The 27,496-nt window shown below is 49.1% G+C and overlaps 2 protein-coding genes across 5 annotated transcripts in view; both read right to left on the bottom strand.

Moving 5' to 3' along the window:
• dock11 (dedicator of cytokinesis 11) overlaps positions 1 to 22,316 on the bottom strand; it is a 33,567-nt gene extending 11,251 nt beyond the window's left edge. For 3 of the 4 annotated variants that reach the window (XM_030085337.1, XM_030085324.1, XM_030085342.1), the window contains exons 1-39: positions 21,992 to 22,316; positions 17,792 to 17,908; positions 17,055 to 17,144; positions 16,757 to 16,839; positions 16,450 to 16,516; positions 15,218 to 15,313; positions 14,378 to 14,512; positions 14,118 to 14,301; positions 13,962 to 14,041; positions 13,492 to 13,575; positions 13,210 to 13,350; positions 11,999 to 12,265; positions 11,801 to 11,923; positions 11,639 to 11,721; positions 11,445 to 11,567; positions 11,284 to 11,360; positions 10,974 to 11,158; positions 10,823 to 10,888; positions 7,187 to 7,279; positions 6,806 to 6,929; positions 6,622 to 6,734; positions 6,365 to 6,538; positions 6,163 to 6,284; positions 6,020 to 6,089; positions 5,084 to 5,209; positions 4,920 to 4,991; positions 4,690 to 4,836; positions 4,533 to 4,616; positions 4,227 to 4,338; positions 3,902 to 3,940; positions 2,186 to 2,367; positions 1,917 to 2,024; positions 1,766 to 1,841; positions 1,591 to 1,679; positions 1,108 to 1,231; positions 952 to 1,018; positions 780 to 827; positions 393 to 538; positions 7 to 122 (exon numbers count right to left, since the gene is read on the bottom strand). In XM_030085337.1, the coding sequence (XP_029941197.1) occupies positions 7 to 122; positions 393 to 538; positions 780 to 827; positions 952 to 1,018; positions 1,108 to 1,231; positions 1,591 to 1,679; positions 1,766 to 1,841; positions 1,917 to 2,024; positions 2,186 to 2,367; positions 3,902 to 3,940; positions 4,227 to 4,338; positions 4,533 to 4,616; positions 4,690 to 4,836; positions 4,920 to 4,991; positions 5,084 to 5,209; positions 6,020 to 6,089; positions 6,163 to 6,284; positions 6,365 to 6,538; positions 6,622 to 6,734; positions 6,806 to 6,929; positions 7,187 to 7,279; positions 10,823 to 10,888; positions 10,974 to 11,158; positions 11,284 to 11,360; positions 11,445 to 11,567; positions 11,639 to 11,721; positions 11,801 to 11,923; positions 11,999 to 12,265; positions 13,210 to 13,350; positions 13,492 to 13,575; positions 13,962 to 14,041; positions 14,118 to 14,301; positions 14,378 to 14,512; positions 15,218 to 15,313; positions 16,450 to 16,516; positions 16,757 to 16,839; positions 17,055 to 17,144; positions 17,792 to 17,908; positions 21,992 to 22,096 (4,338 nt within the window). In that variant the 5' untranslated portion in view covers positions 22,097 to 22,316. The remainder of the gene's footprint in view (positions 1 to 6; positions 123 to 392; positions 539 to 779; positions 828 to 951; positions 1,019 to 1,107; positions 1,232 to 1,590; positions 1,680 to 1,765; positions 1,842 to 1,916; positions 2,025 to 2,185; positions 2,368 to 3,901; positions 3,941 to 4,226; positions 4,339 to 4,532; positions 4,617 to 4,689; positions 4,837 to 4,919; positions 4,992 to 5,083; positions 5,210 to 6,019; positions 6,090 to 6,162; positions 6,285 to 6,364; positions 6,539 to 6,621; positions 6,735 to 6,805; positions 6,930 to 7,186; positions 7,280 to 10,822; positions 10,889 to 10,973; positions 11,159 to 11,283; positions 11,361 to 11,444; positions 11,568 to 11,638; positions 11,722 to 11,800; positions 11,924 to 11,998; positions 12,266 to 13,209; positions 13,351 to 13,491; positions 13,576 to 13,961; positions 14,042 to 14,117; positions 14,302 to 14,377; positions 14,513 to 15,217; positions 15,314 to 16,449; positions 16,517 to 16,756; positions 16,840 to 17,054; positions 17,145 to 17,791; positions 17,909 to 21,991) is intronic. The other variant, XM_030085332.1, reaches the window with a different exon arrangement.
• Positions 22,317 to 23,800: 1,484 nt separating this feature from the next.
• Positions 23,801 to 26,236, bottom strand: haus4 (HAUS augmin-like complex, subunit 4). The gene is made up of 9 exons (XM_030087945.1): positions 26,102 to 26,236; positions 25,736 to 25,875; positions 25,450 to 25,581; positions 25,121 to 25,261; positions 24,915 to 25,011; positions 24,676 to 24,821; positions 24,349 to 24,479; positions 24,097 to 24,165; positions 23,801 to 24,000 (listed from the first exon to the last, which is right to left on the bottom strand). Exons 1-9 carry the CDS (start codon positions 26,166 to 26,168, stop codon positions 23,811 to 23,813), a joined length of 1,113 nt encoding a protein of 370 aa, XP_029943805.1. The 5' UTR covers positions 26,169 to 26,236; the 3' UTR covers positions 23,801 to 23,810.
• Between the last annotated feature and the right edge of the window lie 1,260 nt (positions 26,237 to 27,496).

Here is a 27,496-nt window from a genome sequence, read left to right as displayed (position 1 = left end):
TCTGACCTTGAAACACTGGGTGAAGAGGGACAGGACGTCCAGCACACTCAGACACACCTCGGTGGAGATGTTCCCCTCCAGGAGGGCCTGGTGGTGGATTTCTGCCTCAGACGGGCCCGTTCCTACACACACACACACACACACACACACACGCGCGCATGCACACACACACACACATGCACGCACACACACACACACAGCGTTGGGTCGTATGTTAGAACGATGACCTCCGTGTTTAGTTTGCTGCTCTTGGTGAAATGCCCGTCGGCGTGACGCGGCCGTCTCGGTCGGCGTTCGTGTTCGCAGGCCGTTATTCCAGCCGCCGGTCGCTGTTCCGGGATCGACGCGCATGGCGAGCGGGCCGGCCGGGCCGGCCGGCCGGCAGCACGTACCGATGTTGAGGGTGAGCGAGGCCTCCATGGTGGAGAACTGCTGCATCTTGGTCAGCATGAAGCTGGCGCGGTTGCAGCGCATGGCCGGCATGGTCTGCGACTTCCTGTCTGAGGAGAAGAGCTTGGGCGTGCACGCCTCCTGGCTCCTGCGCAACAACAAAAACAAACAAAAAAAAACCGCCAAGCGATGGACTCAAGAGGCCTGGAAACCCGACACGCCGCGTCGTGTGGCGTCAAATTACAGAAAACTGTCAACTGATCCGCAGGACTGGTCTGTGTTTCTGTTTGTTTCTTCATTGTCGAATTGGAAAGGAACAAAATAACGACTGTTGTTTTACAATCGGCCCTCGCCAAGGAGACGGACGTGGCGCAACGCGGCGGCTTTACCTGCCGATGTTCCTCTTTCCCACGTATCGGAACTGCAGCAGGCAGGTCCTGCAGGGGGTCAGAGTCACAGCCTGATAAGGACCTGATAAGTCACCGCGGGTTTTTTTTTTTTTTTTTTTTTTGCATAAGCGGCGGCGGTCGCCGCGTCATAAACAGGCCAGACGTTACTCACTCCAGCAGACTGAGGAAGTTCATGATGTCCTGCGGGCCGATCTTGTTCCAGTAGGCCATCAGAGTGTCTGCGAAAAAAAAAAAAAAAAAACAGCAGCGCCGGCGGTGAGAAGGAAACGTCTTCGCTCTGGCGGGGCGGCGCCGGGCGAGCACCCACCTTCCGACAGCGTCTTGGCGATGTGCAGGAAGCAGAAGAGCAGCCCCCGGATCTCGTACAGGCCCAGCCGGCCGCCGGGGGGGGGCAGGGGGCCGCAGCTCAGGGTGGAGCAGCGGCGCTGCAGCTGCAGGCCAAGCACAGCGTCACTAAACGGTGTGTTTGTGCACTGAGACGCAATAAACTGCTGGAGAAACACGACCGAGTCACATCGTTACTGTCAGACTCTCTGCTTTCTCTGGTCGGTTTGACCGCCGGACGGCCTGGAGCTTCAGCCGAAGCACTTTCCCCAACAGGATCTGAGACTAAAGTCACGTCAAAAGTCTCCTCCGACACCCTGACCGATCCCGGCTTCACTAATCCCGGCAAACAGGCGGCGGTCGTGTGTATACAGCGGCGCTGGAGAGCGAGCCGCGCCCGTTCCAGAGAACCCTCCAGCCCGTGTTTACCAGGCTCGCCTCGCCCTCCTCCTCCTCCTCCTCTCACCTCCAGGCTGTCCGGCGTCCCCGGCTCCATGAACAGGGACCCTCTGGAGTCCTCCCGCCTCACGACGTGGCCGTTCTGGGCCGGCAGGCCTGCGGAGCGCATCGGACGTCAGGTTAAAAAAAAAAAAAAAACCTCCGAGCCGGCGGGACTGATGGTGGATCACGCGCGCGCTCACCGTGCTCCCTGTCGATGGCCGCGCTGATCCTGCGGCTGTCGGCGGAGCCGGTCGACATCAGGTCGTCTCTGGAGCCCTGCAGGGAGGAAACACTCCATCACGCTCAAGGTTTTCGAGACGCCGTGAGGACGGCGAGGACGGAGGGGCGGACCGTGAGGCCGGGGCTGGAGGAGCAGGGCTGGGCCGCCAGCGGCTTCAGGTTCTGGTAGAGCAGCTCGTACAGCGGCATGTAGAGCAGACAGATCCGCGCCTGCTGGTTCTGGAAACACAACAACAACAACAACAACGACGCCACGAGACGCCGCCGGAGGGGCAGTTAGAGAAAACAAACAGCCTGAGCAAATAACGCTTTTTTTTTCAGCTGCCCCTTTATTGTGGGAGGACGGACTGATTTGCACGCGGAAGCGCGTCCACCGTCACCTTGAACGCCGTGTAGCGGTCGTCCATGGCGTGCTTGATCAGCAGGTTCTTGAGCACGGCGACGGCCAGCTGCCGGACCTCGGGGCCCTGCTGGAGGGCCTCGGCCACCTCCCTCAGCAGCAGGCCCACCAGGAAGTGGTTCCGGCAGTAGTCCTCCGTCAGGCTGGACTCCAGACTCTGCTCTGTGGCGGGAAACCGGGACACCGTCAGCTGGAGCTCATTTAAAGGAACGATCCGTGAAATGTGTTATTCTCCCCAAAGCCAGAGCTGCAAGCAGGAGGAAATCCAACGAAAAGTCACCAAAATAAAAGCATACGATTAGACTACAACGGATTAAATATATGCTTTTAAGGTGAAATTTTAATGTCTAGTGAAAAAATGTGTATCAATAAAACGATCGTTCATTTTTCTTCTACCCAAATTAACGAAAAAGGGGAAAGTCTTCCTCTCTTTCACTGACCTGTGGAAATCTGAAAATAGCACAAAGAAAACCCATCAAACGTTCAAAAGCTCCGCTCACAACTCGGCTGAATCTTTCAGAAGTGAGACTTCAGATATTTTCTGCTGCTCACTTCTGAATTCTGTATTGATTCTTCATTTATTGTTTTATGTGTTGCACTGCGTGTCAAATATCAGATCTAAATTAGATCGAGTACTGCGATATGCAGACGATGTTAATGTCTTAATATCTTTCTTTCGCACCAAATTCACACCAGATGTTTTACTATTAAGGTGTAATGTCTGCGAGATGATTGCGCTTCATATTAAAACTTGTTTTTAGAATTTGCAGAGCCTGAAACCAACCGACTGCAGCTGAAGTCAGTGCAGCTTGATATCATATCACCAACTTAATGTTCTCATGATATCGACGTTGGACAAGATGCTATAATAAAATCACTGAGTAAACTGCAAAAAAAAAATGTTTTTATGAACCGTATTATTCACGTTCTGCAAATCTACAATGTAATAACCTAAATATGAATGAAAAAGTGTCATTAATGATAAATTAACTTAATCTATTCAGGTTCCTGTAATAATCACAGATCATATCAATAATCAACATCACTTTGATGATTTTTTTTAATTGAATCTTTCCAGCCTTCTGTGGCTTTTGTCCAGCCGTCTTCAAATCTGCTGCAGCTGTCACACTGAAAATGAGCAGTGTTCATCTTAGAAACACTAAAACACTCACTATAGTTTCAACATTTTGATGGTTTTCTTTGTGTTAAATATTAAAGCACATTGCTGATCGTTGCATTTGTCTTTAAACGTGTGAAGATTTTTCTGTGTTGCACCTGTCAAAATAGAAATAGAAATGAAAATGCGCTTCGCATTAAAACAAGCAGCAAACGAACACAAACAGTTGAAAAATCATCAGCAAACCAGTCGAACAAGATGCAACACTGCAGAACAGAGCTACAGGCCGTGTGACCACGGCTGGAAACGCTGCGAACGGAGAAGAGGAATCAGAGCGGCGTCCCGCCGAGAGAGGAGAGGCGAGGCTTCAGTCGACGCCCTGCAGGTGTTTCTCTACAAGCAGACAGGCGGCGGGACGGAGAGAGGAGGAGGAGGAGGAGGAGGAGGAACGCCGCAGCTTCAGGACAGACGTCTAGCTACCGAGGAGTCGGCCCGGCGGGACGGGAAACAAGGTTAGTGCAGGTCGGATGGAGAGCGGAGGCGAGCGCTGCCGCCGCCGCCGCGGTGAGCTTCACCTACCTACAGGCCCGAAAAGCTCCGAGGCGTACGGAATAAAGTCTGACCACAGGCACAAACAACACAACAACAACAACAACAACAACACAAACACAAAGAGGGTGGAGTGAAAATAAAGACACTCGGGTGAAACACGGACAAACATTTCTACTCTCGACTTTCACTTTTCTGTTCGATTAATGGCTGAAAACATTCTCGGTTCTCGCTACCGGGCCGTTTGGAGGGAGGCGAGGCGGGAAGATGAGGAACCTCACAGCCTGATAACATCAGTATCCACACCACAACACACACACACACACACACACACACACACACACACCGCTCTCACCCTGCACTCTCTGCAGCTTGGTGCGGCCGAACGCCATGGGCAGGTTGAGCGGGATGAAGTGCTCGTGGTTGCACACCGCCATCAGGAAGTCGAATTTCATCTCGGTCAGCACCTGTTGGAACAGGAGGGTGTGTGTGTGTGTGTGTGTGTGTGTGTGTGTGTGTGTGTGGGGGGGGGGGGGGGGGGGGGGGTGTGCCGCTTTGTTAGTCAAATATCCCGCTGACAACGTCCACAAAACACAAAACACCAACAGTCCGCATTCAAATCAGGCGGTGGAAGGTAAACAGGCCGTTACAGGACGCCTACCTTGGGGTCCTTCAGGCCGAAGTGACACATGTAGTCCTTGACCAGGCCGAACCCGAAGCCTCTGTTCATGAAGGTCAGGCACCTCTGAGGAGACCAAGCACAGTGAGCGCCAGGAAAACACGGGGGGGGTCCCTCAGAGGAAGCCCGGGGTCCAGACCTTGATGAAGGCGGCGAGGCTGAGGTTGACGCAGCGCGCCTCCTCGGGGATCTCCATGTGGCGGATGGTGATGTGCGGCATGACGGACAGCACCAGCAACTGCAGCGCCTGGTGGAAGCTGTCCGGGAAGCGCTGGGCCCGCGGCATCTGAGAGCGGGCAGAGACAGGGGAGACTCAGCCACGGGACGGGAAGCCGCCCGGCGGCGCCGCTCCGGCGGGAAGCCGCCCACCTTCATCCGGTTCCCCTCCATCAGGTACTGAGCCATGGACTTCGCCATGGTTTCAAAGAAGAACCAGGAGTACTGCAAAAACACACAGAGGGAGCTCCTTCAGCTTCACGATGCGTCTCTTGGCGGAGCTGCGCCCCCTGCGGGCCGCGGCCGGCGCCGCACACCTTCAGCAGCTTGTTGCTGGTGTTGAAGTCGGCCGTCTGCTTGAGCACGGCGGTCACCGACGTGGCCAGCAGCTCGTGGGTCGTCGTCGAGTTTCCCGAGGCGCCGTTGTTGGTCACAAACACGTACTGAGAGCAGAACAAACAAAAACACACACACACATCACTGAAATGAGGCGTTTTCATGGAAAACAGCTGAAGGATGGAGGTTTATTTTTATATTGAAGTCTGAAATAAAGCTGATTTGTCACAAACTGTGTTGATCTGCATCATGACTCATTCTCAAACATTAAAAAAAAAGAAGCAGCTCCAAACATTCTACTTCTCTTTTAATACAAAAAAGATCTTCAAATTACCTTGATGATTAAATATAATTTCAAAATAAAGCTGGAGAATATTTTCTCCAATGTGAAAATCATGAGTATAATTGAAGATTCAAGTCTACTGATTTCATTTCTGTTTAAATTTAATGTTATTATCAAGAATAAATGTGAATAAAATCGGCTCCCTCTTGATATTTGTGTTTTTTTTAATCATGGTTTAAAACATTTTCATGTTAAATTCTCAAAAATACAAATAAATTCCTTAAAAAAAAAACACAAAAAGGTGCTGAAAGTAGTGTACCTACAAAATAAGACATAATGCAGTAAAATCCATAATGTCATATTTTGTTGAATATAAAAGATAATAAGAATATAAAAGGAAGAAGAGACCAATTTGTTGAAAATACACAATTCAGGGATTCAGACTGAATCAGATTTTACACATTTTGAGAAATAAAGTGTCTTTTTTAAGCACCGCATCACTGAAAGTGGTGAATCACTAACGTCTGACCTGATCTCATGAGCTTCATTGCTTTCAGGACTTGTTCACTTCTTTCTCCTCGGCTTAACGCCAGATTTGAACTTTCCCAGATCTTTCTCTGTGGCGTCTTGTTACCTTGACGAAGGAGCGCAGGTAGTTCTCCAGCCCCTCCTCGTGACACCGGGACACGATGTGGATGATCACGCTGCGGGAGAGAGGCATCGGTCACTCTGACGGGCCGTGAGACGCCGTGGACGGCGGCCGGCGGGGAAACTGACCGCAGGGAGTTGACGGCGATCTCGTGGGCCTCTCTGGTCGCCGCCGTGAGAACCTCGAACAGCTGCATGAGCACCGTCGGCAGGAAGGTGACGATGACCTGAGTCTCCATGGCGTGCAGGCACTGTGGGGGGGGGGGGAGGGGACTTTAGTTAAGAGACGGGAACAGGAAGTGACCGGCGGATACAGGAAGTGACCGCTTGCCTTCAGGTACTTGACCAGCTCGGCCGGGTTGCCCTCGGACGTGGCCCTCATCAGCTGGCAGTGCTGGAAGAACTTGTGCAGGTGGAGGTCCTGGGGGTAGACGGTGGACGCCACGCGGGCGCGCACCCTGAACAGCGGCTTGGCGTTCTCCACCCACTTGATGTCCGGCTGAGACTGCAGAGACGGGCGCTCTCCGTCGGGATGCGGTTTTTCTCAGAACGCTCCAGCGTTGTTTGTGCATATTTTTCCTTTCCTACCTTCCTGGCGTCCTGACAGAGATACCCAGCGGGCAGCGAGGCGGCCACGGCGAGCTGCAGCTCCAGGGACTGCATCCGCCCGTCCTTCAGCAGCGGCATCCAGGAGTAGCCCACTGCAGGAGAGAGAACGCTGTCATCCCGCCTGCGGCCACCAGGGGGCGAGCCCACCCCTTTCGCCACCCACCCAGGGACTCCACGCCGTCCCGCTTCTTGCCGCCGGCCTTGCTGCCGGACTCGCAGCTGACGTGGTAGAAGGTGAAGAGGAGGTGGTGCTTCTCGTGCACGTGCACCGGCAGCTCCAGCTTCACCTGCGGGGGGCGGCAGAGAGCGAGACCAGCGCCAGGTGATCAACACGCTGCAGGTATCGGTCAGCCTGGGGGGGAGGGGGGCGGGGCCTGAGGGGGGTAATCCCTCTGAGCATGTGGACTTTAGAACCCTAATCCGTCTAATATGGGGACCATATGGACCCACGCCCCCCCCCCCCCCCCCCCCCCCCCCCCCCCTCCCCCGATCCCGAGACAGATTTGGGGGATTATCACAGTGCCGCTGAGCAATGCGGCCCCACCTCGTCGTAGAACTCGGGGCTCTGGTTGTGGTGCAGCACGGCTGCGTAGGCGCTGCCGGTGAACAGGGAGTCTCCCGGCTTGCCGTAGATGCACTGAAACACACAGAGGAGAGAGCGACAGGGCAGGGACCAGGAGAGGGGGGTCAAAGGTCAAAGCACAGCCTGGAACATGTCGGAATGATACTGTAAACGCAAGTTTTTGATGGAATCTACTTTCTCTCATTTCCTGAAGTTGATTTTTGGTCCCATAAGTTTGATGAGTGAAGTAAATCCATCATAAATTAAACTTCCACTGACAGAACTACGGATTAAAAGAGTTAATTCACTTTTCCATGACTTTATTCCCATATTTTTTTAAATTAAAACAGTTTGAGAACTTTCAGATTGTGTTTGTTTCTGTTTAATTCAAGGAATTAAAGCTGATTCACTGGGTGGTAAACGGAACAAACAAACAAACATTAACCGTCAAGTTTTAGACGTCACTGAGACTTAAATGCACGCACAGGGAGAACATGCAGCACAAAAGCCCCCCAGACTCAAACCGGACACTCTCTCTCTGTGAGGCAGGAGCAGCTAATCACTACACATTCCAAAGACTGAAGGTCATTTATCATGTAGAACAATTAAAAATAACATTATGAATGGGAAATCGTGTGCATTTGCTTTTGATAAAGTGTAACTACAGTGGAAAATGTGTTGCAAGTAATGAAAGTAAAACCTCCAGGGATTGATGAACTTGATGTACAGTTACTGAAATTAGCAGCTGATGTGATTTCGATGCCTGTGTGTCACATTATTCATCTAACTTTAGAAAAATGTAAATGCCCTGTCAAATGGAAAACAGCTAAAATCGTTCCTATTCCGAAAAACACTAAAGAACCCTTTTCTGGGAAAAACAGTAGGCCTGTTAGCATTTTGCCCATTTTGAGTAAAATTATGGAAAAGATAGTTCATGATCAAATCACTCAATATTTTTGTAAAAATGGTTTGAATTCACTGAATCAACATGCGTATAAGAAAGGGCGCTCCACAACGACTGCCTTAGCTCAGATGACTGATGATTGGTCAAATGATATTGATAAAGGGAAATTAATTGGGACTGTATTGCCTGATCTGAGCGCAGCGTTTGACTTACTTGATCATGATTTAATGTTGGAAAAGCTAAGTTGTTATGGTTTTAAAAACTCTGCAATTCTACGGATTAAAAGTGACCTTATTAATAAAGATTATACCGTACTGTTTAATGGTAGTTATTCTGAGACAAGGCCTCTCTCAGGCGGAGTGCCGCAAGGGAGTTGTCTAGGACCATTGTTATTTTCCATTTTGACAAATGTTTTGCCTTTATTCTGGAGCATGCCACTCTTGTTCTATATGCAGATGATTCAACTATTTATGTGTCTGGTGACAATATTGTAGAATTGAATACACGACTGAATAATGAATTAAAATTAGTAGAATATTGGATCAATGAAAATAAGTTGGTAATTAATGCTGAGAAATCTAAATGCCTGGTCATAGGTTCATCATATTGTTTAAAAGACTCTCCTGTTTTGCGTTTGTCTGTAGGAAGCACAATCATTGAACAAGTCACTGAGGCCAAGCTGCTGGTGTGACTGTGGACAGCCTGCTGGCCTGGGATCAGCAAATAAAACTGATATTAAATAAAATGGGCAGAAGTATGGCAGCAGTTCCAAATTGTAGAAAATGTGTACCACACCGAATAAGGAAGATTTTAGTTGAATCAGTAGTTTTGTGTCATTTAGATTATTGTTCCGTTATTTGGTCAGCCTCTACAGAAACTAATATCAATAAACTACAAGTTGCACAAAATAAAGCAGCTCGGCTCGTCCTGAACTGTTCTTTTAGGACAAGCATTGAAGACAAGGATAACCAGCTGGTGTGGCTGCCAGTAAAAAGTAGAATAAATTATTCTCTCACAAAATTTATTAGAAATATTATAATTACAAGAACACCAGAAATACTCTATAATAAGCTGACCTTGTTCAGTGATGTGCATCAGCATTCTACCGTCAAACAGCTGAGGGACGTTTTCTGTTCCCCGTCTGTCGATCCAGTCGCATTCAGAGATCGGTGCACTATAGAGCGGCGGCGGCCTGGAACCGTCTGCCGCAGTTTCTGACTTCACAGATGCACACTAAGGATCGACCGATATGACTTTTTCAGGGCCGATGTCGATGCCGATTATTGGTACTTACGGAAACCGATAACCGATATGTCGAACCGATATTCATTTACAGTAAAAATGAACGTTTAGCCATCAAAATTTAGCTGTGGGTGGGACAGTGTTACACAGCCCAGAGTAGTGACTTCAGGCAGACAGAGAGACGGCTGTATATATGATTCAAAGAGCACGTTTTTAAATGAATTTATTTTATCGGCTATCGGTGGAAAAAAGGCCGATTCCGATTATTAGCGAAATGCCCAATATCGGCCGATATTATCGGCCAGGCTGATAATTGGTCTATCCTTAATGCACACAACTCATTTTTGTAAACAAATGAGACTATTTTGATTCACTCAGGAATAACATGGAACTGGTTATTTAATACTGTATAATGGTGAGCTGTTTCGTCTGTTTTGATATTGTTTTGTTTTTGTTAATGTCGTCTTTGTTGGAAGTCGTGTTGTTGTATTGTCGGTATGAATGTTGTCTGTACATCCTGTTGTTGACGTGATGCTAAGTGTCGGTGCAGAAATATTTCTGATGAAGTTTAGACCGCAGGAAGAATAGCAACTGTTTTAACAGCAGCTAATGGGGATCTGAATAAAACAAACAAACAAACACCACTGCGACCCGCCAGCAGCTTCATGCTGGAGAGTTGATTTGAAACATTTGGAAGTTTGCTTTAAACTCCATTTTATCTTATTTTTCAAATTTTTTGAATACATTTTTTACATTTTGTTCAATTATTTTTTTAATTCCATAACATTATATTCAAGTTTTGACCCATTATTTCTATATTTTGTATTATTTAAAAAAAATTTAAAGTCATTTTTAGCCCAGTTTTCTTGTCCTTTTTATGTTTTTAGCAGCATTAGTTTCAGTGTGTGCGTTTATGTCTAGACTAGTGTGCTTCCTGAGGTTTTTTTTGTCAATCATTTCTGAAGAACTTTGTTACATTTCACTCTCTGAACGGTGTTTTATGAAATAAATTAATCTTCTGTTAGTCCAAATCAAAGAGTAAAACTCAGAAACGATGAGGACAAATGGGAGTTGGAGTGTTTTTGAAGACGTGTTCCCTCCCAGAGCGGGCCAGGCTGTCTGAAACGAGAGGCGACGGAGTGGAAGGCGAGCGTCCGGCCGGCTCTGCTCTGTAACGAGGACGCTAACGAACGCCGGCGTCTGGAATGAGCGATTAAAAGACCTGCAGATCCGGCCGGAGCTCCGGAACCTCGATCAGAGAGAAGATCTGGCCCTGAGGAGCGCTGCAGGACAAACAGCACATCCCGGAGCCCTGGATGTGGGCCGATGGGGGTCCAGATTACCGGGGAGTGATCTGACTGGAGGAGCCTGTCGGAGCACGTCGGCGCCGCTGCTCTGCAGGTTATTTACGGACCGCGCTGATGCGAATCAGGCGCCGCTGCAGGAGCTCCTCTCCTCTCCGCTCGGCTCACCCTCAGAGGACACGCCCCCTCCTCGTCCGAATCCCGGAACTGGATGCAGACGGCGATGTTCCTGGCCTGCGGCGGGGCAAACGGCGAACAGCGGTCAGCGGATCGGCCGCCGGGAGAGCGACGTCCGGACGCCCGGCCCCGAGCCACGCACCTTGGTGAAGGTCTTCTGGTTGTCGTACTTGAGCTGCAGCGGGTAGACGTACATCTGGTTCTTGTAGGCGGTGAAGGGGTAGCTGAACCTGGCCTCGGCGGGCAGGAACTCCTCCACCTCCACCGACACGCGCTCGCAGCCGTCCTCGAAGGGCTTGACGGGGATGTAGGAGGAGGTGACGGTATCTGAGGAGACGGGGGACACCAGCAGAAGCACAGGACGTCGGCGTTTCTCTGCTTACAGTGGATTTTTAGGGGAAAAAAAGTAAATATATTCAGTTTTTTTCCCACTGATAGGACGGAGATCGTACTGGAGAAGTCGGGCGGGACGCATTCGATGGTGACGTTCAGCTGTCCGGGGATGGTCTGCAGCTTGCTCTTCTCAGGTCTGACAAACAAAGAAAAGAGATTTCAAATTAAAAGCCCAGCTTGGCGGTGGTGGTGTCTGCAGCCGGCGGCGGCGGCGGCTCACTTCCTGATGTCGGCCAGCAGCTTGAGGACGTCCTCGGAGGAGATCTTGCCGCTGTCCTGCCGGTAGAGGGGGGAGAACTTGCCGTCCATGTCCAGGCTGCCCTGGGCGTCCTTGAACACCTGCCTGGAGACACGGAGCAGCGGTGAGCCTCGCCGCCGCGCCCCGCAGGGCGGAGTTTTAACCCCTCCTCTTACTTGGCGGCCCAGGCGAAGGGCATGCGGTACTGGCCCAGGCGCTGGCACGTCTGCTTGGCGGCCTTCAGCACCTTCTGGGCCGTCTGCGGAACGCATGAGAGACACGTTACAGACCGCCGGAGGTCACGGGGCCGTGCGGGAGCGGCGGCGGCGGCGGCGGACCTTGCTGACGTCGGACGTCTTGATGTACGGCTCGGCGCAGTGGGCGATGCCGTTCTGCAGCACCTTCTCCACGCGGGCCACCAGGAAGATGTCGGCGTGCGGGTTGGTCACGGAGAAGATGCCCTGAGGGGGACGGCGGAGTCATGAGCAGAGCGTCCTCCAATCGGACGGACGGAGACGCTTCAGGCGGGTCCAGACCTGCGTGGGGAAGCGCAGCAGGGCCTCCGGGACCCTCTGGAGGACCGGCAGGCCGTTCGCCTTCCCCGAGTCTCCGTTCACCATCGCCACGCCTCCTCCTCCTCCTCCTCCTCCTCCTCCTCCGTCCGAGTCGGACGACGGCGACGCGGCGGCGTCCGTCAGCATGTCCCTGACGCACTGCGGGTTCAGGTCCACGTGGAAGTCGGCCGAGATCTTGCAGCTCTTGGAGACGTCGAAGAGGGCGAGGCTGATGAAGAACGGCTCCACCTGGCGAGAGGAGACGCCGTGACTTCAACAACCGGAGCTCAGCCAGCCCAGAAAACCGCTAAAAGACTTGGAATATTTCCCAAAATGCAACAGGAAGAGGAGATATGTGCCAAGAAACACAAGGAACAGACATCGGAGCAGTGGAAACCTCTGCTCTGGTCCAAATATGAGATCTTCTCAAACAGAAATAAATAGAATGAATGTTTTCATGAAGCGACGTTCAGAATCTGCATCAGCGTGAAGCCAGAGCAGCAGAGGAAGGAAGGAAACCGACTCCGGGTTTAATGACTACAGTCATCCACTCGGGATAAGTGGCACTTAAAGCACTGCTGGCTCATGCTGGCGCACACACACACACACACACACACACACACACACACACACTGCTTCCACCCTGTTTGTTTGGAGCTGCTCGGGTTTATTTCTCCTTCCATTAGGTTTTCAGGACTGGAAACACAAGGATGGAATCGTGGGTGTGTGGCCTGGTTCTCACAACCGAAGGAAAATATCCTATAAATATGAAATGGAGAAAGCTCTGGCCTGCTTCAGACAGTCTGTCACCTGCTCACTGGATTTTTCTTTATTTAAATGTCAGGAAAAAAAAAACAATATTTAAGAAATAAAAGATTTTAATCATGTTTTCATTCAATTATGCAATTTAAAAATGTGTGAAAAAAGATTATTTCATTAAAAAAAAGGGGGAATTTTGTGAACTATTGAGTAAAAACATTTCATTCCACTCTTGTCCACAGGGTGTCAGTGTAGAGTCAGACATTCAATACACCACCTAGTGGTGGAAACTGGTACTGCAGGGCAAAACAGATAAGTTAGCTGATTATTTATTGTTACTAGGAAATGATTTAACTGAACTCCAGGGGTGTTTGAGACACTGAGGAGGACGGTGGCGGATGTGGCGGTGGCGGAGGCGGCGGCGGTGGACCTACGTTGGTGAGGACGCCGTCGCCCCTCTCGCTGACGCAGCCCTGCAGGCTGAAGGTCAGGTCGTGGCAGCTCACCACGATCCGCCGGCCGAATCGCTCCTCGAACGGCTTCACGTCCGGCTCGATGCCCGAGAAATCCAACCTCTGAGCCGGGATCAGGAGGAGGAGGAAGGGGGGGGGGGGGGGGGGGGGGGGGGGACGGGCGGCGGTGGGAGGTGTGAGTGTTTAGATCAGAGAGTGAGAATCGATAGTGGAATAAATAAGTCATGTGAGGACAGAGCGCACCTGAGTGTCGGGATCCAGGGAGAAAAGCTTCTGTCTGCCTTCGTTCCTGTTCATCTTATTCAGCTGCTCCGTCTCCCTGGCGTACTGCGCACACACACACACACACACACACACACACACACACCTGACTGTTAGAGCGCAGACAGACGAATGAGCGCAGCCTGAGGTCAGAGTCTGGCTCGTCTGGTAGACGGTTTGAATCCCCGGTGGGATCAACGCCGCTGCCCGAAGGCTTTTAAAACACTCGCTCGCTCACACAAAGAGGCGCTACTCCATCACACCAGAAACAACAGACTGCACACCGAAATGGACTCTTATTGTTCAATTAACCTATTTATTTTAAAAAACCCCACCTCTGACGTGAAGCTGAGAGGATCAGAAAGCTCAGAGCTGAATCACTGATCAGGCTAAATGTTATAATCTGACTGAACCTGTGAGGCGGAGTTCAGGGATTACGGAGCTGGCTTCACCTTCATGAGCTCGGTGTGTAAACTCCTGCCGGGGTTCTCCAGGACGCTCTCGGGCTTCCCCTGACTGCTGCTGTCGTCGTCTGGAAGGCCAAGGAGTGGAATCAGCGTCGCGTGACGGACGGATGTGAGGGCACGGCGTTCAACGGCGAGGCTCACCCAGAGCGCAGTCCAGCGCCTCGGCGCCGTTCCTGCGGTCCTGGCCGGCCTCGGAGCCGCCCTGCAGAGCCTGCTTCAGGGTGCACACCCAGTCCTCCATCTCGGCCTCGCTGTCGGCGGCCAGGAAGTGGCTGTAGCGGTCCTGCATCTTCAGCTCGAAGCCGTTGCGCCGCATTTTTGGGCTCTGCGGGGGGAAAAAACATCACAAACACCTCAGCAACAATCTGAAGGGTTTCACTGAAGACGGAACTGGAACCGACCTGGACGACGTCGATGCAGGAGTCCAGGTAGATGGACCCTTTGGTCTCTTTACAGTTCTTCTCGTCTTTGTACGAGTTGAGGATGTAGGAGCCGTCGGGGAGCTGGGACAGGTAGAAGTACCTCCGTTTAAACACCTGGAATTCACAAGAGAGCGCAAGTTTGAAGCAAAATCAAAGTCATTTTTTGCTGTAATTCATTCAAATTGACATCTGTGCACACTGAGTGGCATTTATTTAGATTTCTGTACACTAAGAAATACAAATATGGAAAAATGTAATTCAAAATAGTCTCAAAAAAAGTAGAAATTACATTATTTCATATCTATAAATACAGACAAATGTCAAAAAACTTCCGTTTGTTGATCTGTCTTCTTCTAGTACAACATTATTTTTAGAGACAATGACGTAAGAATGATTATCGTCAGTACTTTGACTTTTACCTGCTTGTTTTATTCGTGTTCTGATTTAAAAAAAAAAAAAAGGACAACCTGTGAGTCAAGACTGTGGGGAAAAAAAAACCCAGAGTCAAAGACAGCGACAGGTGGAAGATGAAGAGACATGTTCCGGTCCAGGGAGGCAAAGTGAAGCCTTCACACACCCGGCGCGCTACACACACGGCGTGGTCTTCTACACGTACGAACACTAAAATGACCCTGAGAGTCCTGCTTCTACTATATTAGCCGTCGAGGCTTCTCTAGTCAGAGCCGTGTGTTTCAGAGCTGCTCTACTTCCTGTTTTCAAGGGCCATAAAACCACAAAACACAGCGAGTGCCTTCGCTGCAGGAAGTGTTCGGTTGGGTTGATTAGCGGCTCTCTCTCGGCGGCGCCGCGGTCGCTCACCCTCATGGAGACCGACAGGCTGCTGTTGATGTTGGCTTTCTGCAGCCAGCCCTGCTTCATGATGCCCCCCCGCTGGGAGCACAGCGACGACGTGTCCTGAAACACACACACGCACGCACACACACACACACACACACACACACACTGGGAATCAGTCGAGGCTTTTCTCTGGTTTCTAAATCGCGTCAGTCTTCTAAAATGAAGAGTCTTGGTTTGCAAAATAGAGCGAAGGCATAAAAAATGCAGCATCACTCCTTACTGTTCCTGCAAGACGTTAAATATTTAATTTCGATGCGTTCATCGATGAAAGACGGAGAGGGAAGAAGACGCAAGGCTCAGAACCGAATGAAAACAATGATATTAAGATGAAATATGAAGCCAATCATGAGATTGACGAGTTTTTGAAGGGTATTTTCTTATCTATTTCCTGAATTCCCTCTAATGATTGATACTGGTGCTCAATATAAGCCATAAAACTGTAAAAACTTATCATATGCAACATGTCAACATGTTGATTTTGGTGTTTTGGGGATAAAATCTGAATTTAAGAGACGAGCAAATGGTTCAACCTCTTCTAGCGAACGAACTCTGAACACAGCAACAGAGCGGTTAAACATTTCCATCATCTTCTGGCTAAACGAGGAGAACTTTGCTGCACCGCAGCAGAGGAACATCGATCACTGGCCCGCTGGACGCTAATGCGCCGGGCCTCTCAGAGGATCTAATCAACTTAATGCAAAGCCTGGAGCCGGCGTGGAGAGGCGGAGGGAGGAGGACGCAGGCGGATGGAGACCGGCCTCTCTGTCCTCCGCCGTCTCCTCCTGCTCCGTCCTTTAATCCAATTGGCTGGCAGGCGTCCTCCAGCGGCTCGGTCGTCCTTCATCCAGCTATTGTCACCTGCTTCACCGAGCAACGGCCACAAATCAGCGCTGAAACGGACATTTATACCAGACCGTGTGAGTCCAGCACGGTGACGTCTGTCCCCCCCCCCCCCCCCCCGCCCCCACCCGATTAAACCTCCCCTCTGGCTAACTTTATCTGCATCCGGAGAGGAGGAAGAAGCAGAAGAAGATCGATGAGTTCTATTTATAGAACGCAGAGGGCTTCTGGTTTCACCGCCCGGTCACATGATCCCGTCCGGCTGCATCTTCCCCAGAAACGCTGGCTGAGCGCAGCGTGACGGGACGGAAACCAAACCGCTGGCCCTCGCCGCGGCGCTCGCCGCCGCTCACCTCGTCTTTGGCGTCTTCGTCCACCTCGAACACGTGAGCCGGCAGCTTGTCCGTCTTCAGGCCTTTGCTTCATGAGGAGACACAGACTTCTGTCAGACCGAACGCACCTCAAATCCTCAACACGTGGGCTGCAAAACATCTGGCTGAACTCTGCAGTGCGTGCGTGTGTGTGGTGTGTGTGTGTGTGTTTGTGAGCTCCAGCTGGTCCACGTGAGCAGACTCAATCCAGAGAGCATGTCAGGCAGGAAATGATTCATGTCAGCTCCAGAGGACACGTCCAATCCCCCCCAAATCTCCCCCCCCTCACCTCGGCAGCATGCGGAAGTCGCCCGAGTAAGCCTCGTACTTGTAGTTGATCACGTGCCAGTCGGTGTTGTACATCTTGATGCACTGCCAGAGCGAGGGGGACACGAGAGGAGGAGGCGGGGTTAGCGAGGGGAAACTTCTGACTCCCCGCTGCTGCTCATTGAGCACGAGAGGGAATATTTTCCTCCTGACTTTATTTATGTTTTCCATGTGTGAGCAAAGTGTAGTGTTCTCTAAAAGCTATCAAGGGTCCAGTGTCGCCATTTCCTGCCTCAACCGAAGGAGACTCTGTCTCGTACCTCTTTGGCAAACAGGCTCCTGGCCTCCCGCTCGGCATTCTGGGGCACGGCGGGAACAACGGTCCTCCTCTGCCGGGAGATCTGGGACTCCTGCGGGCCGAAAATTAAAAAAAGACAAAAAAAAGACACATTAATAAGTGAGCGGGTCACTTCCGAATCGGAGAGAAGCCAGCGGAAGGCAGAAGAAACATCTCTTCTCTGGGGATGCAGGGGTCCCAGGAGGGGGGGGGGGGGGGGGGGGGGTTAAACACAAGGCGAGATGGGTCACTAAGCAAAACCACATGTGTCTGCAGCAGCACCAAATAAACAGAGCTGAGACGGAGCTGGCCGGGCCTCCGACCCATAAATAACCCAGCGGGGCGGGCGGGGAATAAACGCTGACTAACAAGGGGAAGACGTTTCTTTAGAGACAGATTTTACTGGTTTTTTGTAGGAAAAGAAAAAAACATGTGCAGGTGTTTGAGCACGAAGCATCTAAAAACTGCAGCTGGATCAAAGATAAAGTTAGTTCAGGACGGAGAGTAAATCATTTTTGTGGATTATTAGACATTTATTACACCTTTTGCTAGTTTTCAGCACCATTCCGTCATAACGGGGTTTTAACTCACACGTGCAGGATAATAAATCTCACTGCGGTCCAATTTTTTAACTGATTGCACAAACTGGACGCAGAGATTGGCGGACACGTCAACCCAAGAAGAGACAAGGCGCTGAATCAGTGCGGTGCGGAGGCTCACCGACACATCGTCGACGGGGCAGAGCAGCAGGTCTCGGTGGGGGTCGCTGTGGATCTGGGCCTTCCTCTGGAACACCACGGCCTCGTAGTCCAGCGGCTCGATGAACTTCGGCTGCTCCTGCAAACAGAAAGGGAGCAATCAGCAGGATTCGGACCTCTCGGGGAGATGTTGACGGCTCTGTCGGTCCACCGTGAGCTCCTCCCGCTGCCGCGGAGCCGGTTGCAAGCGTGACCGCCACCAACGGAAACTTCTCACCAGCTACGCAGCAGCAGAGCCGCCGGAGATCAGAGAGGCAACCGCAAGAGTTCAGAGGACTGTCACGGGGCGAGGAAACGGTTGCTCAGAGAGCAGGAAGGAGGAAACAGCAAAAAGATGACACAGGAGACGAGAGACGACACAGGGAGGGCCCATTAGTTCGGCCTATAACAGATAAACAGAACATGTCCCTGTTTTCACTTTCTTCCAGAAGCTGAGGCAGTGCAGTCGCCCCCCCCCCCCGCCGCCCGCCGCCGGCTTAAAGCCCAGCCTTCCACAACTGGGTCAGGATGTGACGGCGAGCTCAAACCTAAACCACTTGGAAAGATTGAAAATTAATTCCAAGAAAGAGCCCCGTTAAGCTGACGCTGAGCAGACCGAGCTGTGGGGCGGGGGGCAGATTCCGTTTGGGCTGCAGTCAGGGCAGAAGCAAGAGTCGGCCGGGTCGACCACCGCAGACGCCGATGTACGAGGGGAACGACGGGGGAACGACGGAGCTCTTTTACTGCGTGGATCAGATTTAGAGCTTCACTCGCCAACACAAGCTGAAACTGTAACATAAAAACGTATTTAATTCGTAATAAGTTGACATTTTGTAACAAAGTTCTAGAAATCCGGCAATATGGAGACTGTTTAGCTCCACGTACATCACCTGCTAGGGCTGTTAGTCATGACTTTATTGGTACTTTACACAGCAAACAGCTCAATTTATGAGTTTCTTCGCTCAGCGGACAATGGAAACTATCAACTATAAGGCTTATCTCACTAATCAAATGCAGTGTGTGCAAACAGCAATCACAGATTTTAATTATCAAAAGGTGTGATGAAACCCTCGAATTGTATTTTTGGGCCAATTTCATGTAACAGTATTAGAAATGAGGACTGACACTGAGGTGAAGATAAAACTCTATGCAGACGACATTGTCATTTATTTATGTAGAGAAAATCAGAACAAACACTTCAGGAAACACAAAAGTAAAGTGAAGGCTCTGTTCACACAATGTTTAAAAGTGAAAAACAGAAAACTTTCATTGCATTCTGGGTGTCCGTTCAACCGACAATGGTGCTCAGAGCCACTGAAAATTAAACTATGATCTTAAATTTCTTGTTTTATTTACCTTTTTTTATTGTCTGATACTGCATTTCTATCGTATGTGCTTCTCTGTCCTCATATCTGGTTTAATCTGCTGTTCAGAGATCTCCTCTGCCCCGTGTGGTTAGTGTAACTGTCTGCATGACAGATGGATTAATGATTGATTTGATTGATTATTGAGTTGCGCTACGGGTGCGTTGATGAATGAGAGGGCACACTGGGACGCTGCAAACGAACGGCCCCTCATGGAATAAAATTGGGAAAAGCTAAAAAAAAAAAAAAATAAAAGCTGTTCAAAAAAGGTCCAACTCAACGGAAATGAGGAAAATGCAACTTTTTGAAAAGGCTCCGACTGTGGTCAATAGTTTGAGAATAGAGTGCACGTCCTGCATTAACATTTTGCCTCACACGAGTCCATGAACGCTGTGAAAGGGTTAAAACCCCTCCTGCCATGTGTTGAGGAGCCAGTAAAAGGAAAGTTCTCCCTCTAACCAGTAATTTGGCCGGTTACATGAACATGTTCTCTGCAGATTTTTCCACCAGACGCTGGCCTTCCTTGGCCGTCCGCACAAACCCCGTGTCTCGCATTTTCTCAAACCACTAATCAAAATAAAAAACTTCCCGACCCTAACGCCGGTATGTTCCTAAGCCTGTGCCTGGCGCGGCTTTAGAGCTCCCGTTTAAAGGTTCGGCGGTGAAAAACACTACACCTAGGAGTCTGCAGAAACCATTATGGCACGGCGGCGGCAGAGGCGGCGGTCCCCGCAGCCAGAACAGCTCGGCGCGCTGCTTCCTGTCATGTGCAGCTAGTTGAATCACAGTGCAGGAGAAGGAAGCACGGCGAGGCCACTTCTGCTTTCACACATGAAGAGCGAGGCGTCACCGGCCCAAACGCTGAGTGAGGTGCTTTTGGGCGTGGCGGAAGCAGTGGACACACTTTCCCCTTCTCACCACGTCTCGCGCTTTCAGTCCGGCTGCAGGAACAGTCAAACGCCAGTCGCCCAGATGTGAGGCCGCGGATTTTATTAGGCTTGGCAGTCGGACATTACGCTGGATGGATGGGGACATGGACACACACTGTCCCACGGCTGACCCCACTAAGTGCCGCAATCTGTGTGTGAAGGAGCCGCACAGCGACTCATTACAAGGGAAATAAAGACGCCCAGGAAGGTTTTCCTCGCCTCTGAGGCCAGGATGTTCACAGAGCTTCCTGCTAATAAGAGCTTAAAACTTCTCACATGACATAAATTCAGAAGAGAACCTGAAGAGTCGCTGGTTTAATCCACACAGGAAGTGAGACATGCGTCGTTCACCCTGCCAACATTCCTCCACAGAGCCTCCAAAACCACAAAGGGAGCAGACGTCTTATCAGACCCCGTGAACACAGCGCCGGTGCAGCCCCGACGCGACACACACGGGCTTCTTCACACTCCACCGAACAGGACCCGCTCCCCGTCTCACTCTTTCAGGGAGTGAGTCTGAACCGAGCAGAAAGAGAAGAACAAAAGCAAAGCCCAGCGACGGGCCGTTCTGCCACCTGCTTCAGCAAGCTCAAACGCTTTCCCTGAAATAAAACCACAAACAGGAAACGAGCTGCTGCTTTCACAATGATGGTTTTCTTCTTCTCATCTGATCTCATCTCATCCACTTCTATTCTAATGGTCTGGCTGGGGAACAATGATTAATGTTGTCATATCGGATAAATGTTAGGCCTGTGCTTCATTTTCATTTCCTTCTTCCGCTTTCTGAAGAACTCCACAGAAGGTGAGGCGAGGGAGAGAATATGTTGACGTTTCCAAACAGTAACAGACGGCAAAACAAAGATAGAGAAGTGGATAACAACCGCCTCTCATATGACTGTGTGTGAGCTCCAGGAATCCAGCGATCACTGAGACATCAGCTGATGGGAATTCCCACAGCTTGTTGACAAAACAAGCTTCGAGTTAACTTTCTTCCGGAGAACATGTCAACTCTGTTTCTCCTCTTCTAAAGATGGAATTAAAAGAACGTGAGCAGCTCTCCAGAGAGGGACCGTCACAGAGGAAGTTTGGCCACAGCGTGCCCGAGGGAATCCCCTGGAGAGAGCGGGACGGAGGCTACGAACCCTACACAGAGCCACGTCTGTTCTCAGACAGCCAGGCAGCCATCCAGCCCCGTGAAACGGTCCGCCGGATCCTTCAGAGCGGGCGCACGTGGCCGCCGGCCAGACACATTCCCAGCTCTGTTGGGGGAAATCGGGACCCTATCACGGGATTGTTCCGCTGGGGAGGTCTCTGCGTCAGATCACCATCATGAGACAAGCGGGCGAATCCTGAGGGGGCGAGAGCGTCGCCTCTGGAGCATCCTCAGCGGCGTGCCGCTGTCGTGCTGGAGTTGGCAGACAGAAAGGAGGCGATGCACTAAGTTCCAAGACCGATGTGCCACGAAAAACAATCCGTGCACATGAACGCTGCATCAGCAGGAACCTGCATGTGATTCCATTCAAGCCACTGCTGTTAATCCCTGCAGGCTGCTCTAAGCCTCAGGCGGTCCTCCATTCATTCGGGGGACAGACGGAAGTCCATCGCTCTGCACGGATCAATACCCAGCAGCCATGGGGACGACAAGAGCTACCGTCTTCTGCAGCGTGTGGCCAAGATATAGCAAGAAGAAAGACACACACACACACACACACACACACATAGGGGAGCCATGCTGCAGCTGCCCAACTGGCACTGCTCCTCGTCCGCCAGCACACAAAAGGAGCCGCGCACGGAGCGCGCGCCCTGCGTCCCTGGATGAGCAGGACACAAGTAGAGAGGGAGAAATGAAGAAAGAGCCAGAGAGCGCACGGGAAGGGGAGGACGGCTCACCACCGGGTCCACGGAGCTCCGCACAGCCTCCAACACGCTCTGCCTGACTTCCGCCGCCGTCCCGGGCTTACTCAGCCGCTTGGTGAATTTCCGCACCTCCGACATCGCGTCCCCGTGGCCCCGTTAATAATCCACTCCTTCTTCTTCTTCTTCTTCTTCTCCTCGTGAGCCGCTGTGGCTACCAGCATGCCGCGGTACCGGAGTGTGTGTGTGGGAGTGTGTGTGTGTGTGTGTGTGTGTGTGTGTGTGACAGCCAGATGTGAGGCTGGACCAGCCGGCGGCTCACGTCGCGAGGCGAGGCGGGGCCGCGGCTGCTGCTCGCGCTGCTGCTGCTGCTGCGGGTGATGATGGTGGTAATGATGATGCAGGAGGGGATCAGAGAGAGTCTGTCAGCGCGAGATGCTTCACCGCCCCCGACTTCCTGTTTCCCCCAACACAAAGATCGTCACCGTGACAAGATGCACAAACGAAGAATCCAATTTGGTATATAAAAAAAAAACACAAGCTATTGTTAATAATTTTAAATATTTAAAAATATTCCCTTCAAATTTACTATCCTCCTGGATTGTTGGGACAAAACACACACACACAAAAAAAATCATTTTTCACTAATCATTAAAAAAAAAATCTACTGATAATTAAATTAATTTAGATATTTGATAAAAATATTAAGTAACTTAAATTTTAATCTTGTATTGGACAAAAAAGTTTTATGAGCTTTTTTTAAAAGGAAATTCCCACTGCACTAACATAAAAAAAACTTTTAAACACTGAGTGAAAATTATTAAAATGATCAAATTAAAGCTATCACACCATTATTCCCTCAAATTTACTATCCTCATAATTTTTAGTCCTTTTTTTCATAATTTTTTTTTTTAAACCTCAAATCCCCACAAAACCATCCAAGTCAAAATATATATTTCGGCAAAAAAAAAAAAAAAGTTCTGTGTTTGAAATGGTGATCTTGGATATGTCAAGATCGAGATATGTCAAGATGTCAAGATAGATTCAATTGCATTGCTTTATATATATATAAATTTCAGATAATCTTTTGTCCTCGTGGACAAAAATGGTTAACTGACCTTTTTTTCCATCTCATTGCCAAGACAGTATTATGAAAACTTTAAAATACAGGGCTAAAAGTATTAAAAATGTCTGGTAGGTTTAAAGTAAATCTTATCTTATCTTTGATAAGCCAAAGTTGAATATGTCGGTATTTAGTTTGAAGTCCATGTTGTTCTCGTGGCCCAATCTGGCTCTTTTACTTCAAGAAAAACGACTTTCAGAGCATCTTTTTTAAACTCTTACTGTTATCCAAGTGTAATTTTAGCCTTTTTGGAAGGAGGGTTTGAATTGTCATGTGAATCACCACAATGAGGTATGAGACATTTCCTGTTGGTAACACCGACAGTTCCCAGAATGCACCAGAAAAACTCAGGACATGGTGAAAAATCACACCATTAAGTCAGGATTGCTCAAATTACTCCTGAGATTTAAATTTCCATATTTTTTTGTAGATATTGTACTCCATTTGAGGCCCAGAAGAGCTCGGACTGGACTGAAGCTGCACGTGCACCCTGAACTGAACCCAACATCCAAGTTTAAATTATACTGCCACCTATCGGATTTGACTGCAAGCTGCAAGAAAACAGTTTTCACAACTCAAGGCAACACAGAATGATGCTCACGTTTTCTGAATTTACTCGGGATGCTTTCTGATTACACTTGAGGCTCATTAAGTCCAAATGCATTTTATTCAAATGATAACAAACACAGAGAGAAAAGCACATGTGATAACGTTGTGTCGGGCGGGGTTTGCTCATGACTTTTCACTGAGGCGCTGGAATTCGTCAGCAGCCCAGGTTTTCACTTTTATCTCTTCTTTTATCCTGGAGTATTCCTGCGCTAAAGCCTGGAACTCTTCCCCCAGGACCTGGAAGGAGGTCAGTTTGGACTCCAGGGACTGCTTCTCCTCTTCGCAGGCCTTCATCTTGGACTCCAGCTCCTTCCTGAGGTTTGAGACGCCGCAAACAATTTAGATTACCGTAGACGAAGACGATCACTGAATTAACCAACAATGAGAGAGAAAATAAATGAATACTGGCCTGATTTTTTTGTGAGCAGCTAAGGTGTCAGGTGTGTATGTCTGCAGCAGAAGATCATTCACCTCAGACCTGTGGAGTAAAAACAAAGCACCACTGAAAACAGAAATGTATATATTTGATTCAGAAAATACTCCCAATAAGATGCAAAAAGCAGGTCTTAGCTTATCCTCAGTCTTTTTTACGTAATTTTTACATCTTCTAATTCACAGAATCTTCCGGTAAGTCTTTGAAAAGAGGGGGACGGTAGCTCACTTTAATTTCTGATGGAGTAACATGCTTTTGTTGTTGAGGTAGTCCACTTGCTTCTCATCCAGGTCAGCCTGGACCTTCATCCTGTGGTGGTGGATGAACGTCTCCAGCAGCTCGATGCACTTCATCAGCTCCTGGACGGCCGAACGGAGGAGGGAAATCAGGGGAAAAGAAACCCAAGCGACGAGATTCTGACTTGTGATGATGACCTGATTAATATTCCTCAACAAGCCGGGAAGTCGACTGGTGCAGAGCAGATTACAAACAGACTGTTGTTGGTAATGCTACAGACAAAGTCTCAGCGCTCCACATGCTCTCTGGGGGACTTACAGAAATGTAGATGTGGGTTTGTCTCAGTAACACAACTCTTTTCTCTTCACAGGTCTCCTTCAGACTCTCCGCTCTCTTCTTGTCTTTCTTCAGCTGCCCTGGCAGCTGAGAAAGTTTCATGGTCTTCGCATTCTCGTTCTTATTATCTGCGCGGGATCAAAAAAACGACACCTTGTTCAGTGTGTGAGGAGACGTGAAGACGCTTTCGTATGAACCTGCTCGGCTTCGAATCACCGTACCCAATTCGGGATCGTAGTATGTGAGGAGGCTGAGACACTTCCCCTTGAGGTGCTTCTCCAGCTGTGGGGCTGCGCTGATCTTCGTCCTCCGCACTACCTGGAGAAGACAAAAAAAAAAAAAGAAAAAAAAGAAGAAGGAAGCTGATGAGCTGATGCACCTCATTCAGCCTGCGGCAAGCAGGCGAAAGGCACGGTGCTTGACTGGCCTCCTCTGGTGGCAGGGCCTTCTTCACATCCTCGGGCGTCAGGCCCAGCAGAGGAGGCTGATCCTGGTGTGTGGTGCTGCTGGGATCCAGACGTTTGACACACTGAGCCGCCAGCAGACACTTCTCCATCGTCTCCAAGAACTACACCGGGAGTTATTCATTTGTTAGCATCAGATCGTACTGACTTAGGGCTCCCAAAAGATCAAAAAGTGTTGATATTAAACACAATTTTGAAGATTACAGTATTTCAAAATGACACTTGTGAGGGTGTCCTCATTGCCGTCCATGCTTCTGTAAACTGTTCAGATGGAATGAAAAGTGAAATGTACCGTGTTCTGGTCGGGGGACACATCAGTGTGTTGCTTCTTGACCAGATGTTCCTGGATCATCTCCTCCAGCCCCCTGTGGAGGCTCTCAAACTGCAGCCAGTAACACATCTGGTGCTGCAGCTTCTTCTCAGCCTGGCAAAAGGAAAACAATTTAATCTGTACAACAAAGCAATATAAGGATCTCTGGGTAGATGCATGGCTAACATTGGGAAAGCTTGAATTCATGTCCATCTGTGAGGAGAAGAGCTTGTTTTGTCGGGTGATGTGGATGTTGGAGCAGTCCTACCTCGACCAGCTCTGCCGTCAGCTGCTTCGTGAGTCCATTCTGATCGATGTGCTGTCTTAAGGAGGCCAGCAGCTTACAGAACTGAGGGTTCTGGGTCAGATCTTCCTCTTTCAGGTCACACAGAGGGAAGGAGGCGAGAACTAAGAGGAAACACTGTAATAAACATCAATAGGCCAAACACACACACTCACACACACACACAGCACAGACAAATATAACTCAAACGAACACATTAGACCCACACACAGTCAACTTGACTTCATCTGTACTCAAAGAAATATCGAAATAACTAAAAACTAATGCGAACAAAGCACGTGACAACACCCGATTCATGTATTTAAGTTATAAACGTGATACACCGCTTACTCTTTTCACGTAAACGCCAGCCGTCCAGCAGACCCGTTTCATCCGTGGTCTCAGGACTGTCGCACATTTTCTGCTCCTCTTAGTAGAATCTCAGAAGAAAAATCGGAAAAATCCAGCTCTGTCAAGACTTTTCAGCGGCGAAGTCGGTAAATAAACGCTTACTTCCTCGTTCGAGTAGCGCGCGTCTGGAAGATGGCTTCCTATTGGCTAGCGGGCTCACGTGGTTTGCGCATAGCCGAGAACGGCGCACGTGCACGACGACAACTCAAAACATTCAATTCAATTAATATCTTCGATAAAGATATTGCAATGTTACATTTCATTACGTTTTTAAACTCGTTAGTTTGTTTTAGGCGTATTCTTACAGAGGAGAGGATTTTTGCGTGTTCATGGTCAAATCTATCATGAAGTAGCCTATTAAAAAACACGTTATGTTTCATTTGAAAAGCACAAGTGATTTTAAATTTAAACCTTGACTGGGTTTACTAATATTTCAATGGGACTTGGATATAAAAAAAAAACCCTTTGATTCAGTTAAACAAAATCCTTCATAAACATTTTGTAAAAAACGGAAGAAGTTCATTTTACATTTGACCCTTATTTGTATAAGAGGAGAAACTATTGACACAAGAACGGAACAGATATTCATGTATGAAAGGGGGGTAAAAGTAGAAGATTCGCCTGTTCCCTTAATCAATTACTAATAACAACACAGGTTCTGAAATAGATTTAAGTGCAAATGTAAACAATACAAATATAGATCTCACACACACACACAAACACACACACTGTTATATCGGTGTGAACATACTATTACCGACACATATGATGAATAATGGTCGTTTGATGAGCAATAAACTAAATCATTTTCTCAATAAAAACTTGACTGGACATTGCATGAAAAAATATAAATCACTTACCATATTGGACTTTCTTTTATTTTGAAAATGAAAAGATAACTCTTAGCTTCCATTTGTAATCAGTGTTACATGATACTTAGATTTATCATCTTCTGTCGCATCACTACAGGTAACGGTTTTGCTGTTTTTGATTACTTCAAGTACAGATATTTGTCATAAAATGGATTGAGTAACAGTTTAAAAAGTAATCAGGAAAATAAATATTAATGTTCAGATTTAAATACAGTGACAAAACCCAAAATCTTAATCTATCCAGCACAGCCTGAATCTCATGCAGGGTTGCCAGGTGCTGGAGTCTATCCCAGTTTAGTATGAGTGAGGATTAATGATGAAGTTTGTGAGAAAACAGTGCACATAAATGACGTTCGAAGCTAATCAGCCTTATTCAAAAACAGGATTTCATAGTAGAGAGGATGAGCTTCTATCTGGAATCACTGCTGCTGAATGCGGGACTCTGTAATGTTTTCCACATTGT

Source organism: Salarias fasciatus, chromosome 3 (assembly GCF_902148845.1).
Source record: "Salarias fasciatus chromosome 3, fSalaFa1.1, whole genome shotgun sequence".
Lineage (NCBI taxonomy): Eukaryota > Metazoa > Chordata > Actinopteri > Blenniiformes > Blenniidae > Salarias > Salarias fasciatus.
Note: the sequence above shows the minus strand (reverse complement) of the source record. Positions and strands in the feature narration are given on the sequence as shown.